Source organism: Nuphar pumila, chromosome 5 (genome assembly GCF_984573655.1).
Source record: "Nuphar pumila chromosome 5, dmNupPumi1.hap1.1, whole genome shotgun sequence".
Classification (NCBI taxonomy): Eukaryota; Viridiplantae; Streptophyta; class Magnoliopsida; order Nymphaeales; family Nymphaeaceae; genus Nuphar; species Nuphar pumila.
Window position 1 is genome coordinate 120,166,847 of NC_143253.1, and position 16,056 is coordinate 120,182,902.

Sequence of the window (16,056 nt, forward strand, 5' to 3'; positions counted from 1 at the left end):
CATGTGATTACAAATCACATAAGATGCAACCAAACTTACTCTAAAAATTATTAGAGTAAAAATTTATTGCAATAAAACATTGGCTACTATTGTAAGCTATGAATTTCTAAACTACCCTTATCGATTAATAAGAGTAGGCCACTTTTTGTTTTATGCTTCAAATTATTGTTAATATTTCATATTACTTATTTTAACTTTTAAAGCTTTTCAGTCCCTCTCCTATATTCTATTTATTGTCATTTAATGCCAAATATTTTTTATTATATTTTCATGTCTCTTTCTAACTATACGTTGATATTTAGTGAGAAAAAATAAACCCTAATTTTTTTTTGTATTTTTCTTCACGTGCCAAATTTGGATTCAACATAATACTGCTCATTTTTTCATGTTCTTCAGCCTATATATGTTTCTAAGTTGGGTTTACAGGGAATCCGGCTTGTGGATTTGAACGTTGCACCAAACCTACTATGCTCTGCGCTCACTCATAACACTACCTACCAAAGGCCGAAGTTTCATTATTGCATGCAGTTATCAAAATTTTATTAGTGTATATTTTGTTTTGTTATCATATTTTAAGAGAAGAACTACCATTTGTTAACACTTGATATAAAATAAAAATTTTCATGTACAAACAAACAAAATTATTTTTCTCATGCTACACAAATAAGAGATTTTTTTTTTTAAAGTTATCGTATCAAAACGTCTCATAAGCGAAATTTTATTTTTTTTAAGAATGATAGTAGGCGGTGGTTGTGAGATGTAGTGAATGGGTAGTGGAGAGTGTAAATCATCATTTTCTTTTGGTAAGAAACATTCCTTCATCTTTTTTTTGAAGGAATGTTTTTCATCAAAAAATATATTTCTTAGAAAACTGTTTGGGAGAAAAAATCCTGATCTTAAAAACCCTTAAGATTTTTCCACCTTTTATCACTTTTTCCTCATCTTTCTCACTTCCAAACATGGCCCAAGTATTGGGACGATCGTACGATTAGAATAAATGCACGTGTCATTAACGAAAAGCCATAAGGGTAGATTGGTCAAATAGCCCTGAATAAGGAAAAGTGAAAAGTTTTCTCAAGAAAGAGAGAGTCAGAGAGAGAGAGAGAGAGAGAGAGAGAGAGAGAGAGAGAGAGAGGAACAGCAAATTCTGGGAGTCTTCTGTTATCGGATGGCGACGCTGTCGTCTTGATCCCTCCAATGGGCGCCAAGTCAAACCCCGATCCTTCCGAAAATAGGACTGGCGCTGACCGCGCCTTCCCCTCGGCCTCTCCCCCCTTCATCCCGCCCGGTGCCAGCGGTGGCGGGACAGCCGAACCAGCTCCGACGGACGACGGATCGGAGGTGACAGGAGGGCCGGCGGAGTGTGGAGGAGCAGCGGCCGCTGGATCCACCACAGCGAGGTACAAGACAATGTCTCCGGCGAGCCTGCCGATCTCGCGCTCGCCTTGCCTCACGATCCCGCCCGGCCTGAGCCCGACAACGTTGCTCGAGTCGCCCGTCCTCCTCTCCAACGTTCCGGTAAGGTTCGCGCCTCCACTCCGGCCATCTCTCTCTCTCTCTCTCGTGAAAGTTTGATGAAGTTACCTGAGGATGAAAGCCCTAGAAGGAACGCATCCTGGAGGATTTTTCTCTTTAGTTGAGAAAGATCCATCTCTTTTTCCATAAGGAACTAGTCCTTAGACTTTCATTTCTTGTACGGATTTCTCTTAATCGATCGAAGATGGAAGGTGTAAAGTGGGTTAGTATGAAATAAAATGCAAGATGAGTTCTTCGTTTAGTTTAATCGTTTCTTCTTCTTTTGCGATTTTATTTTTTTGTTTTTGGTAAGAGTTACAATAGGGATCGGAGTAGGATAGATAGAAATTGGAAAGGAAAATGAATTCTTTTCTATGAATTTGTTAATAAATGGGTGCGTTCTCTGCTTCTCAGGAAGAATGATTGAAATCGGAGCCTTTTGTATTTGCGAACTAGCTTAAATATTAGTGGAGCAAAAATGTTCATATTCATGGTCCTTCTCCGATTTTTGGCAGAATTAGTCTATTTTTCCAGGAAAAATCTGGTTTCCCCCCGTTTCATCTGTTGGATACTGTTTGTTATTTAAGTTTTTTTTTATTAGCTATTATTTCTATTTTCAGATAAATGAAGTTCAGACAAAAAAAAGGAAAGTGTGTTTAAGTGAGGTGAATGATGGATGACCTGTGTGGGAATAAAAACGGTTGCTGTGTTCAATGATTATGGTCATGTTTGATTTTGATTTTCTGGTTGCTTAGATTCTGTTGATAGCTTTATGCTATTCGGTTTTGATATTCTTTATGCTGGCATTCTTTTTGGCGTATCAGTTTTGCATTACTAGCCTTTTTTCCCAACTTTATGTTGAGGGAATCTATCTGTCATAGATATACTTTCACAAAATGAGGATCTGAAATTTCCCTTTCCTTTCTGATGTTTTGTGCTTCCCATGGATCAATTATGTCATCTTCTTCTGATCCTCTTTTCTCTTTATTTTCCTTACCAAGGATAGGAATTCTGTTAAATTCTGAAACAGATAAAAAAAGGCCAAAGAAGTAAGCAGACCATGAAACTGTGAGGCCACCTTTTTTAGAGACTTTTATATGTGGTTGATTAATTTTAGAGCTCTTGCAGAATTGGGTGCAAAAATTTCCTTTTGTTTTGGATTGGCACCAAGAAGCATATTACGAGTTTGTAGAGATTTAGGCTGCAAGAAGCTGTTAGCAATGCATAAAAAGTTTTCGGAAGGGAATTAGAGAATGAATATATGACAAATGGATTTGGTTACTGAACGCAAATTGTTCACTTTGGATTTTTCTGATTGTCATGGAGCAACACTTAAGATGGGGCAGTTGTTGGCTTCCTAAAATTGCCTCCTTCTTTGATGACCTTTCATCATGAGCAGTTCAAAGGCATACTGTGTTATTTCACTACTATACTTGTAATCATGGCTTCTGGATATCTACCAACTTTTTATTGATAACCATATTCCGTGGATAACCATACATATGAAGAATTTGACCTTTCTAAGTCATATCTCGTGATCCAGATCTTCTTGGTTTGATAAGATGCAGTTGTTTGGGCATTATTAATTTGGGTTGGCAGATGTTAGGCTAATCACTTAATGTCTTGGAAGTGGGCAGTTAATTTTTTATTAGAGGAAGGATGAATGGTGTCTATTGACACCTGTTTTATATTTTTGTACTGCCAGTCTGAGGTGCTAGCTTTATCAGACCCAGTCCTTTTTACTTTTCCCATAGAATTCAACAAATCAAAAAAGTGATGGACCTTTATGGCTATGGGCGTGTTGTTGATAAAAATTTACGTGGTGCTTATAAATATTTGTTATTATTTTGTGCTGATTCCATCCTTTGTCCTAAATTAGCATCTGGTGCCAGGTGCAGCTGTCATGTTTATTTGTTTATTTGTAGAATCTGTGACACTTCCCATGCTCATTTTATAGTGAATATCCAGTATTCTTATACTATTGCATATCATGAGATATTTCATTATCTGTCACATCTAAGTGGGTTGATGCTGATTGTTTGATGTAGGATTAGTACACCATTGTTTTGTTTCTGCTGCAAATTTCCACTTATTTTGGATAAAGCTTATTCTTTACGATGTTAATTGGGAAAAACATGCTGAGAACACCATATCCTTTTTTGTTATGTAGCTTGCAGAGCCCTCTCGAACTACTGGAACCTTTTTATTTCGGCCATACATGAATGGTGGTGTCAATTATGGTATCATATTTGATGCATGTTCTTCATCAAGGAATATTCCTGAGAAGCTATCATGTGATGATGGCAGCCCGAGAAATTTTGTGTTTAAACCGCACACGGAATCACGTTCCAGTTCGGGCTTTCTGGTAGGTTTCTATTTACTTGTTTGCTGACAACCATTTTCTCGAAGATGACTACTTGGTTGCCTCTTTCCTATTTGTTGGAAACTTCATCTTGTTGTGAACATAACATGCATCATGATCAGATGCCCTGTTGATTAATTGTTGAGATGGTATTGGAAATTTTGAGTTTTCCAAGTGTTTGTTGGGTACTATATAAAATAGTATCCATTATAATAAAAAACCTCTATGAGTTCTCAGTTTGATGCACCAGCTTGTTCTTGTGTGTTATCTGTATGCCGTGTAACTATTGGACAGAAGATTGAAACAAACCAAAATTTTAACTGTTGTGGAAATTCTTGTATTATCCTTTATTATAGCAATGTTTTGCAATAGCAATATTTCTTTGATGTTATGTGTAGACTTAACCTCAGTTCCACTTAATAGATGAGATTGCAATTCCTTTGCAACACATTGACATTTCTTTTCCTGTTGTCTAATTGAGACATTTTAACCCTGATTCATTGTGGACTTGGGAGTGCTGTATGAACTTTATGATGCTTATAACTGAGACATCATAAACTCCTGATTCATTCCTGATTTGGGAGTGTTGCATGAACTTTATGTTGCTTTTTGTACTTTCAATGCCTTTCAATATGGCCAGGAGAAAAAGATTCATCATGCAGGATATTGCAATTTTGAGATTTGTTGACTGTATCTGCTCATTGTTAGGTGCCTTCTAATTCTATTTGTGCTATATTTAAGATAAGTCTGCTTCTGCTACAATTTGTTTGTTTTCACTTTAACATCACATTGCTATATCATGCAATTGTGGCATGACTATGATTTAAGCAATGTGTAGTATCCATTATAACCAATCTTACAATGGACACCCATTCCCATTGTCTTCTTATCTTGATAGGCATCATTTCAGCCTTCACATTGTAACAAATTTGAGCACTGCAAGCATACTTATTGTTTGAACCGAGGGTTTCATTTTTTTCTAGCACTCTAGTTTGTAATGTTGGTGTTTGTAATTTCTTCAAAAAAGTGTAAAGAAAGTAGCAGTGATCATAATCATCCCTTTAAAGTTCAAGTTTTGATTTTGGGAACATAATTGTCATTTGTACAGTTTGATTAAGGTCTGAGTACCAAACAACTAGATATAGATTGAATAGGGTATCTGGGAGTGTACACAAGGGGAGCATTGTGAGCTTTGAAATTGGTAATTTTTCAAATGGGAAATGCCTATACAATATGGAGAGATTGTGCATTGTTTAGGCATCTGTCGACTCGCGATGTAAGTTAAACCTATTGAGAACTCTTGTATGATCAAGTTATTTTCAAGAAAAAACTATGAGTCACTTCGATGAATTTAGTAATGGGTTCTGTGAACAATTCCAACCAAACATGAAGTTCACCAGAAATTTGACTGTTTATTCAGAGTCAAGAAATTTGTTCAAGGCTCTGCGTTTTTATAGTAGTATGCAATTTTGTTTATCTCATCAGTTATGTGCTGTGCCTTTTGACATTAATTTGCTCAACTTGGATGTTTGAACTTTCAGCTTTCACCATGGTGTTGAATCGAAGCTGTTGAACTTTAAATTTTTAGGACCATGTTACACTGATTGTTCAAGAGCTGTGTCAAGTTCAATATCTTTGAGGCTTTGAGCCCTTTTCTATTTTTTGGATTTCCCTGTTCATGTCTGATTTGATTGTTCAAGAGGTGTGTCAAGTTCAATATCTTTGAGCCCTTTTCTCTTTTTATTGGATTTCCTGTTCGTGTCTGAGTTATTTGTCATCATCTTCGTCATTAGATTTTCAATTTTGTTGTTGGCAACAACAACAATGATGACGATGACGATGTCAACATATTATTAATGTTGTTATTTATCATTATTATTATTGTATTGCTGTTGTTGGTTTGATTGTCTTCATCAAGTCTTGCTTTTCGGATTGTGTGAAACATGAGCTACAGCTTGTACAAGATGTCACATAGGTACAAGCTACTGGTAAGCGGTATGACATGGTTGCTTTTCGAAAGAAGGGTCTGAAGGTGCAGCTGGGTTGTTTATGTTCCACATGCATGTAATGAAGGTATAAATTTTGCTGCAAACAGAGAAATCTGCTAAAAGATATACTTGAGAAATGCTCAGTGCATGTGTGTGTTATATAATGTCTACATATAGCAACATCCACAAGCACCCAGTACCAAAATTGTCACACTATATGGGGTATATTGATGTACCCATCCTAAATATTGTATGAGTTAGTGCATACTTTTTCATGATGGCAAGCCCTTGTGCTATGGCATGAGGAATTACTTGTGTGCTTTCCCTTCTCATATATTTATTTGTACATTACATTCTTATCAGGGGTATTCTTGTCCATGAAATATTACCCTAAAGTCAATAGTTTTTGTCTTGTAGTGTAAGAGAAGGGGGCGCCCCCCTATATGGATGTATCTTGCTTTCATTTGAAGCTAATGGAATTCTTCTAGAGTTCTCTACCATTTGCTTCTTCTTCTTCTTCTCTTATTGCATTCATCTAGATTCAATATCATCATTATCGCAAGCTTTCATAAAGTTAGAGATGTGCGAACATGGTGGGTAATTTAGAGTGCAAGTTGGGAGAAAATAGTGATGCATAATACCATTTACACAAAATTATATGTGAGAGGTGAGACGGAAACTCTTTTTGTTTAAGAAAAGTACTTTGTTATGTGAAGCATGTTTCTTGAGCCTTTTTTTACATTCTGTGACAAACTAAAATTCCAAATCCTCTCTCTCTCCGTGTGTATATATATATATATATATATGTGTGTGTGTGTGTGTGTGTGTGTGTGTGTGTTTTAATATGTCTATCCACAGACAATAGTTTCATATGCCACTTGTCACCATTGCTTCAGTAACACAACCGACATAAAATTTTACTGTCATCTCTCTCTCTCTCTCGTGCATGTCCTGAATTTGACAAAAATTTTTTCTGGAGAACTCTGCAACGTTACCAGCTGCTTTTCTTCAATGATTGGTATAACCTTTACCACTGAGTAATCAATATTCCAATTTGACCTTAGACGAGAACAAACTGATAAGTTTCTGACAGACTTGTTAATGTGTTTTCCAGTTTTGTTGGTAGGTAGTTATATTTTAGGCACTTTACCGAGTTTGTAGTGTTGCATGGCTAGATGATCCTTATTCGTTGGTTCTGTGTTTGACTTTATGAACCTGGCTGAGCTTCGTTTATGAAATAAGCGGGTGTCCTGAGAGTTTCCAGACAATTGTTTTCATCTTCAGTATTTTGTTGCCTGGTTTATTCCTTAATATTTTGTCACGAAGGCAGTGGATTTTTTATTTTACTTTGAGAAAGGAAGAATAAAAACTCTCTAGTTTGGAAAAAGTGTATTATCCTTCAATCACTTGAATTACTGTACGGATGTAGCAAGGGCTTGTGGATGCGCTAGCACCGAATGGCATGGCCATGTTTGTCGTTTTAATAATATGCATTGATGCAAGATATTTCTCCTTTCCATGTCATGGCTTGCATAAAAAACAACTGTATTTTTCCTGAGACATCTCAGTTACATAGACTGCGTAATTAGAGGCTTAAGTGTACTTTCTGAAAAGGACTCAGCAGCATCCTTTCATTTCCTCTTTTTCTTCTTTAATTTCAGCCAAGTTGGTTATTAGTCACCATTTTTTCCCCTACATCCACCCTTTGCTTTACACTTTTAACCTTTTGTTCATATTCTTTACAGGGTAACTCACATTTAAAAAAGTTCCAGAATGTTTTTCACACTCAAGGTCAGGGTCAGGCGGAGCCTTGGACATCTGTGAAGATTGAGAACATGTCTGTCCCCTGTCAGGATCTTAAACTTTCTGTTACAGATTGTGATGCACCTGTTCCTGTGGTTACTTCAAATGCGAGTACACCTGATGATCTTTCTTCAGATGGATCTCATGTTAGAAAGGGGTCTGATGTTGAGGCCCAACCGTTGTCATTAGATAAAAAAGGTGCTCCTTTGACTGTTGTTGAGAGACCATCTGAAGATGGATACAATTGGCGAAAGTATGGTCAGAAGCTAGTTAAGGGATGCGAGTTCCCACGGAGTTACTATAAATGTACTCATCCAAACTGCAATATGAAGAAGAAGTTGGAGCGCTCTCAAGATGGCTTGGTTACTTCCATTATCTATGAAGGCGTACATGACCATCCTAAACCTCAGCCAAGCCGTCGACTGGCTGTTGGTGCTTCTAATATTGCACAAGGAGACAACAGACCAGAAGCATTGCAAGAATCCAACAATGTAGAAGGTAAATAAATGGATCTGATGGATAATCTGTACTGTTTTAATACTTCTCCTCAGATGTGTATAGTTACATGCCTTCATTGTCTATTGTAGAAAAGTCACTGAATGCCCTAGGCCAGGCATTTATTCAGTTAGAGCCAAATGGAACTCCTGAACTGTCTTCTGTATCAGCAAGTGATGATGATGAAGGTGAAGGAGCTGGTGCTCACAGAGATAAATTAGGAGATGAAGCTGATGAAGATGACCCCGAATCAAAACGCAGGTTTCTAGATGACATTAGATATGGTAATCTTATGAGTTTTTTATCCAACTAATCCAGTGGTCAAGTTTAATTTGTGAGCAGGAAAATGGAAGCTGTTTCTCTGGATAACACTACAACTACCAGAACAACTCGTGAACCACGGGTTGTAGTACAGACACTGAGTGAAGTTGATATCCTTGATGATGGATATAGGTGGCGCAAATATGGGCAGAAAGTGGTGAAAGGAAACCCTAACCCAAGGTTTGTCTTGGTTTTTTTGATGCATGTCTTATTAGCTGGGAAAATTTTCAGGAAGATTGTTGCTGAGTACTATCGTGGATCTCTGCAAAAAGAAAAAGAATGTAAATACTTAAAAACAATAACTTTCATGTTCTAGGAAACGCCATTAAGATATGGATCACATATCATTTCTTGGTACATATTCATTTTAGCAGGGAAAATTTTCAGCAAGAGAATATTGCTGAATATTATCTTGGAATCTCTGAAACATATAAATACATAAAAATCATACTTTTCATGTTCAGAAAATGCCCTTAAAATATAGATTGCATATCATAGTGCAATCAATTTAGCTAATCACTTAAATGTCACAAATTTTAAGTCTGGACTTCATTGTTTTAATGTCTCTTGATATACCTTTTCTGTGAGATGCTTCTTAGAAGCCCTTTTCTGAATGATCTGTGTATGCTTTGTGAATTGATATAGTCTTTAGATTTTAAAATGCTAGTCTTAAGTTCGTCAGCACACTTGAGACATAATTACATATGTTTGCAAACTTTTGCTTGTTGGCTGTAAATTTTAGTATGTCCCAATTTTTTAGTTAATCGCTTAAAACTATTACAATTTCTAATTTTGGACCTTCATTTTTTAATGTCTTTTGCAGTCTTTTTTTTTTTGAGATGCTTGTTAGAAGCTGTGCTTTGAGTAATCTGTGTATGCTTTGTAAATTGATGTGGCCTTGAGCTTTCAAAATGTTAGTCACAAGTTTAATCAGTGCATGCTTGGTGCAGAATTACATATCTTTTGCAAAGTTATATTTGTTGGCTGTAAATTTTAAAATAATATATGTCCCTATTCTTGAGTAAGATTAGATGCGGTTGATTGAGCCCAATTTAAGCTTGAGCATGGTGTATTTTGTTAATATATATATATATATAATATGTCTACTTTGCCTGATAAGGGCATTTTCGTTTTTTCACATAGTTGTTTCTAGAAACAACTAATTTTCTAGTTTAGGTTTTTATATTTATTTCAAATGTACTTTTTTATTTTTTTATTTTTATTTTAATTTTCTTTTTAGCATTGCCCCCCCCCACTAATAGAGTCATAAATATGACCGTTGGGAGCTCCCAACGACTCTACAAGGGAGCTCCAATGGTCTCTCCTCTCCTTATTTGTTGTGTATAAATAGGGGATGTTCCCCTTTGTTCTAATGTAGCTTTCTGAGCCTTCTTTAATAAGATTTGTATTTTTTACTTGTTGGCATTGCCTTTTAAGGCTTCTTGTATTGTCCCATTGTGGACTTCTTGCTTGTATGCTCATTGTACTTTTGCATTTGTCCATTATTGGACTTATTTGATGCTTTTGCATCTTTGGCTTGTAATTCCGCATACTTCATTACATGGTATCAGAGCAAGGTTTTGTTCTTTGTATCTTGAAAGGTGACCATTGAAAGATTGTGTTTCGGTAATCAAAGCTCTTGCCGCAATTTAAGTGGAAGATATCTTTCATATTCTTTTGTCCTTCTTCTCTAAGTCACAATGGAGAATGAGTAAAAAATTGATCTCTCCTTAAGTTGAATGTTTCTAACTACATGACGGGGGCATCTGCCATGAAAAATAACCTCAAAAGCAAAAAGCTTTGGAGATACGTGATGTGCTCTATTCCGGAACCACAACTCAAACTTACCAAAATGCAAGGAGGACAAGAAAAGGTTATAGAAGAAAATGCTCGAGCAAAAGCTATTGAGGATCACCAATCCAAGATAGAGGATTGGAAAAGTAAACATGCCAAAATCTTCGCATGGTTTATGAACAATGTTGAGCTCAAGATATGTGCCAACATAGCCAAATTTCGCAAGGTAAATGATGCATGGTTTTTCATGAAAGGTATGTATACATAAAAAGATCTTGTAAGACAATTTTTTCTCCAAGAAAAAATACGTACCATTAAACAAGGGGATATGAGTGTCCATGATTACTTTAGCACTCTTAGTCTCTTATGAGATGAACTATCTCTTATTGAATCTAAGTGGGTTAGTAGTGAAGATGTTGAACTAAGAAGAGAGCAAATGAAAAAAGAACACTTTTTTCAATTTTTACATGGGCTTAGGCCCAAATATGAACAAGTTAGATCTTCCCTCCTTCATAGATCTAAGCTTCTTCCTCTAGAAGATGCGGTTGCCGAAATATGCCAAGAAGAAACTCGTCTTGGTATGATAAAATGAGCAGATGAAGTGTTAGCTGTATCCAAGCCTGACAATCATGTTAAAACTTACAAGCCTCCATACTTTGGGAGACAAAATAGCTATAATGGAGGCTAAAAAAAACTCATTTGACATCATTGCCATGAACCGGGCCATAAACGACTTAATTGTCCTAAGTTATATGAAACCTAAAGAACAAAGTTGCTTCGGTTAAAGAAACTATACCAAGGAAGAACCAATTAAAGGAAAAGATTCTTTTTCACTTGCTCAATTATCGGAGACACTTCAAATGCTACTCAAATCTCCATCCACATCGGGTTCTGCAATAGCTTTATCTTTCTCTCCAAGTATGTCTTCTTGGATCCTTGATTCGGGGGCCTCTTTTCATATGACACCTCTTCAGAATGGTTTATCCGACTTATGCACTAATTAAAAAAACTCCTATGTTTCAACTGTCGATGAAACATAAACTTTAAATTCCTCTAAAAACTTTTTTGTGCCAAAAGTAAGGGTTATTCCACAACTAAGTCTGAATCTTCTTTCCGTTTCACAAATTTCTGATCATGAACGTGAAATCTCCTCATTTAAGAGTTTTTTCGTATAGGATCTCCGGACTGGAAAGCTGATTGGGCAAGGCTATAGGAAGGGAGATATCTCTACTATATGAACTATTTAAATCTTCCTCTAAACTCTTTTTGTAATTGTGTCCAAGATAAAGATATTGAAATTTGGCATAAACGACTTGGGCATCCAAGCTTCTCTAAGATGTATCTTCTTTCCTTTGGGAAAAAAATTTATAATGAGAGAAATTTAGTTTGCAAAGATTATATCTTTGAAAAAATGAAATTCACTCCCTTTCCAAATAGAACCTTTATCTCTAAGAGACCTTTTGAATTAGTTCATTCGGATGTTTGGGGACCTTCTCCCGTCATATCTAAAGGAGGATATTCATATTATGTTACCTTGATTTCACCAGGTATGCATGAATATACTTTCTTAATTTCAAATCCGATGTCTTTTCATTCTTTAAAAAATTTCATATGAATATGAAAAATCAATTTTCAAATAACATCTCTATTCTTAGATCCAATTTAGGTGGTGAATACTTATCAAATGAGTTTCAAAATTATTTAGAATTAAACGAAATTTGTCACAAAAAATCATGTCTTAAAACTCCCCAATAAAATGGATTAGCCTAAAGAAAACATAGACACATTTTAGAAACCACTAGGACACTACTTATTTCTAAAGACATTCAAAAAAGTTTTTGGGCCGAGGCCACTCTAACATCAACTTATTTGATAAATAGAATAGTCTCATCGTCCTTGCAAAACATATCCCTTTATGAAAAATTATTTGAAAGAACACTTGACTTCAATAGGTTGCGGATGTTTTGTGCTTTTCCATAAAAAAGATAAATTGTCTTCAAAAGCTATTGAATGTGTATTCATGGGTTATGAAAAAACCAAAAAGGATATATATGTTTTGATCCTAAGAATAACAAAATGTATGTTTCTAAAGATGTAACATTTTTGGAAAATGAAAATGGTTTTGAGAAGACCAAAGAAAACAATAAAGTTGATTATACATTTTTATTTGATCTCTCGCTACAAGAAGAGTTGAATTCTTGTGATGATTCTTTGGATGACATAGGGGATAATCCCTTAAATATCAATGAAAATGGTGATGAGAATGTGAAAGAAGACCCACATATAAATAATGATATTATTGATAAACCTATTCCAACTTATGCTCGATATGAACAAAGGAATCCTCTAAATGCTTTAGAAAAATATTCTCAAAGTTCATTATTAGAGGAAACCTTTTTTAGGAGATCCAATCGTATCTCCAACCCACTAAATAGGTTTGTATCTTATGACACATTAACACCAAAATATAGGTCATGTCTACTTGCATTACATTCCTGTCATGAACTATTTCATTATAATGAAGCAAAAAATCTCCCTCAATGAGTTGAAGCTATGAATATAGAACTTAGTGCTCTTGAAAAAACTAAAACATGAAAAATAACTTCATTACCCATAGGAAAGAAATCTATAGGATGTAGATGGGTTTTTAAGGTTAAAACCAAGAGTGATAGGTCTCTAAAACGTTAAAAAGCTAGGCTAATTACTCTCAAGAAACATTCACCCCGGTAACTAGAATGACTAGTGTTAGGACCCTCACAACCATTGCATCTATTAAAAAATAGTTCATCTATCAACTAGATATGAAAAATGCTTTTCTAAATGGTGAATTAAATTAAGAAGTTTACATGGATCCTCTGTAGGGGTTTTTCATTGAAAAAGGTAAAATTCTTAAATTTAAAAAAACCTTATATGGTCTAAAACAAGCTCAAAAGCTTGGCATGATAAATTTAGTAATGTGATGATTCATTTGGGGTTTCATAACTGTTATACTGACACTGCTCTTTTTGTTAAAAGTTCAGGTTCTATGGTGATTGTTCTTTTACTTTATGTAGATATGATTATCATTAGAAGTGATAAACAAGGAATCAGTGATATTAAAAATATTAAAAAAAAAACTTTGATACGTGTGATTTAGGTTTCTCAAGATACTTAGGTATTTAAGTTGCGTACTCTCCCAGAAGGTACATCCTTTCTTAAATGAAATTTGCTGCTAATATTTGTACTAAGTCTGGTATTTTTGATGATAAGAAGATAGAAACCCCAGAAGTAATTAATGTTAAATTGAGTCTAGAAGATGAGACTACTCGAAGATCCTACTCCTTACCGCCAACTTGTTGGGTCACTGGTTGGACTGCTTTAATTGACTCCAGTTCAAAAGTTCTATCTTTTGGTTGCTTTTATCAACAAGAATCTACCGTGCTGATCTTTGATCGAGTTCAGATTTATCCATTTTAGGCCCAATCTTATGGCAATTGAGTGGCCCCTACTAATTTATGAAGGAAAAGCTTATAGGTTGATATGGATCGTATTGATCCAGAACTAAAGATCTAGGAGCTTGGGTTGATGGGGATCATTTATGTGGCACCCCTCCTAATTTTGGACTAAAGGGCTTGGTGGGACCCACTCAAGGGACATCTCTCTATTTTTGGAACTCAATGAAGGATGTGCCCGTTGAATTAATGTGGATCTAAGAATGGAAGAAGGAAGACCAAGAAGCTAGTCTATTTTTGGAGTACAAGGTTCCATAAATAAACTAGTCAAAAGAGGGCCTGACTAGATTTAGCCTAAGCTCCTAGAGGGTATAACTAGAATTAGGAGTGCATTTAAATATTTTTGTTATTTGTGTAAGGGTTTTATGAGGCCCCTCTAGGCTTATATATAGGCCTTATATTTAGCTTTGAACTATGTTGAATGAAATCTGAATTTCTCTCTCTCTCTCTCTCTCTCTCTAAGGGACATCTCTCTCTCCCCCTCTCTCTTCTCTATCTCACGTCTCTCTGTCTTTCTCTTTCTCTTTCTCTCTCTATCTCCCTCTTAAGGGCTCATCCCTCTCACCTCTTTTCCTTAGTGAATAAACCTCTAATAGGTTGTGTGCACCGACCCGGGTACTGGCGGTCCACACCTTCTCGAGTCAAACCCTGGTGGAACTGACCTCAACCCACCTGCCCAACCCTCAGTAGAAGACTTCCCATTGAATCACCTTGGTTCGAGTAAGTCAGTCAAGTCTATTACTTTACTGTCATGAAATGGTACAAATTCTAATGCACTCTGACATGCATCCCATGAGCTAAGAATACAATTAGTTAAACACATTCACAATGGAAATACCCATAGAACACAAGACTTAAAAATAAATAATTTTATTAATTATGAAATTCAAATATTACAAAAAAAATAAAAAATTACAAAAGAGCCTCACTACAACACTCAAACACTCAAAACCTAGAAAACTACCCATCACTCTCTCACTTTACAATGCACACACACTCCTATTTATAGGGAAGGAGTGAAAGGGAGAAGGGGAGAATCCTTCTAGCCATTGGAGAGGATCCAACAACTAGAAATATAATTGTTTGACCCTCTCCAACGGTTATATAAAGTCAACTTTGGTTGACTTAGTCAATCAAGTTGATTATAATATATATTATATGAATAATAATATATATACATATAAGATTACATCCATCTTAACGCCCCCCCTCAAACTTACATTGAGTCGTAAGTTTGAAATTACAAAGAAGAACCCCATTACATAAAAATGTCTTCATAGACTTCATAAAGTTCAACCATTTGGTGCTTCTTTAAAGGGTGTTCAATCATACACTCCATTATATAGAGGATCTTCAATATCACCAATGCTTGAAAAGAAACATACAATTAGATCTAAAAAGAACAATCTAACATGAAATAACTATACTTATATAAATTATGGAGAGAGGATGGTCAAACACACAAACATACAATATGTAAAAAATATTTAATAATTCAATTTAATATTTTCAAAATAATTTAAAGAATTGATTTTGAAGAGTCATTAACTTCAAACATGATATTCATTGACAAACTCGACTTTACAGATAATCGAAAGTTTTAATTTATAAGTGAACATCATTGCATTTTATTAAAAGGAGAAATGCATGCACAAAATGTCTTAAGGATGAGCTCATAACCCATTAATTACTTTAAACATTTATTAAAACATGCATTATTCAATACACACATATATTTATCACATTAATGCATAATAGACCTATAATATGATTTTTTCAAACAATCATTAATACCATGACGAAATAACCCACAAAAGAGTTTAAATCCCAAAATTTTTTTACAGAATGAAAGATACAAGAAATGATTTTCATCATTTAATTATGAGAAGTCAAATACACAAAAATCAATTACATTTTTAGAAGCAATATCATTCATGCCACTAAAAAAGTCACTTATGGACCAATTGTAAGTGATAACAATAAACATACTTTCAAGGGCATACACTTAGAAACAAGCGAAAATACAAAAAGGGATCCCAATGATGATCCACGATTCCACACAAATACAATAGGAGTGCATAAGCACTAATTTACCAAAAAGGAATACAAAGTGAGAATAATCTCAAGAGCAACCAGATGCTTAGAAAAACATATAATGAAATATGCGGATTTACAAAAACAAAGTGCAAAAGCACATACAAGTCTAAGCATAGACAACACAAAGACACAAGGGCATAATACAAGCACAAAAAGTGCATAAGTTTGTCCACTATGAGACAATACAAAG

The 16,056-nt window shown here is 35.2% G+C and overlaps 1 protein-coding gene across 2 annotated transcripts in view; it reads left to right on the forward strand.

Moving 5' to 3' along the window:
• Positions 1-1,124: 1,124 nt before the first annotated feature.
• LOC149838391 (WRKY transcription factor SUSIBA2-like) overlaps positions 1,125-16,056 on the forward strand; it is a 45,012-nt gene continuing 30,080 nt past the window's right edge. The window contains exons 1-5 of one of the 2 annotated variants that reach the window (XM_090006553.1): positions 1,129-1,518; positions 3,686-3,880; positions 7,611-8,166; positions 8,256-8,424; positions 8,506-8,664. In XM_090006553.1, coding sequence (XP_089862679.1) covers positions 1,198-1,518; positions 3,686-3,880; positions 7,611-8,166; positions 8,256-8,424; positions 8,506-8,664 — 1,400 coding nt within the window. In that variant the 5' untranslated portion in view covers positions 1,129-1,197. Of the gene's footprint in view, positions 1,519-3,685; positions 3,881-7,610; positions 8,167-8,255; positions 8,425-8,505; positions 8,665-16,056 lie in introns of both variants that reach the window. The other variant, XM_090006554.1, reaches the window with a different exon arrangement.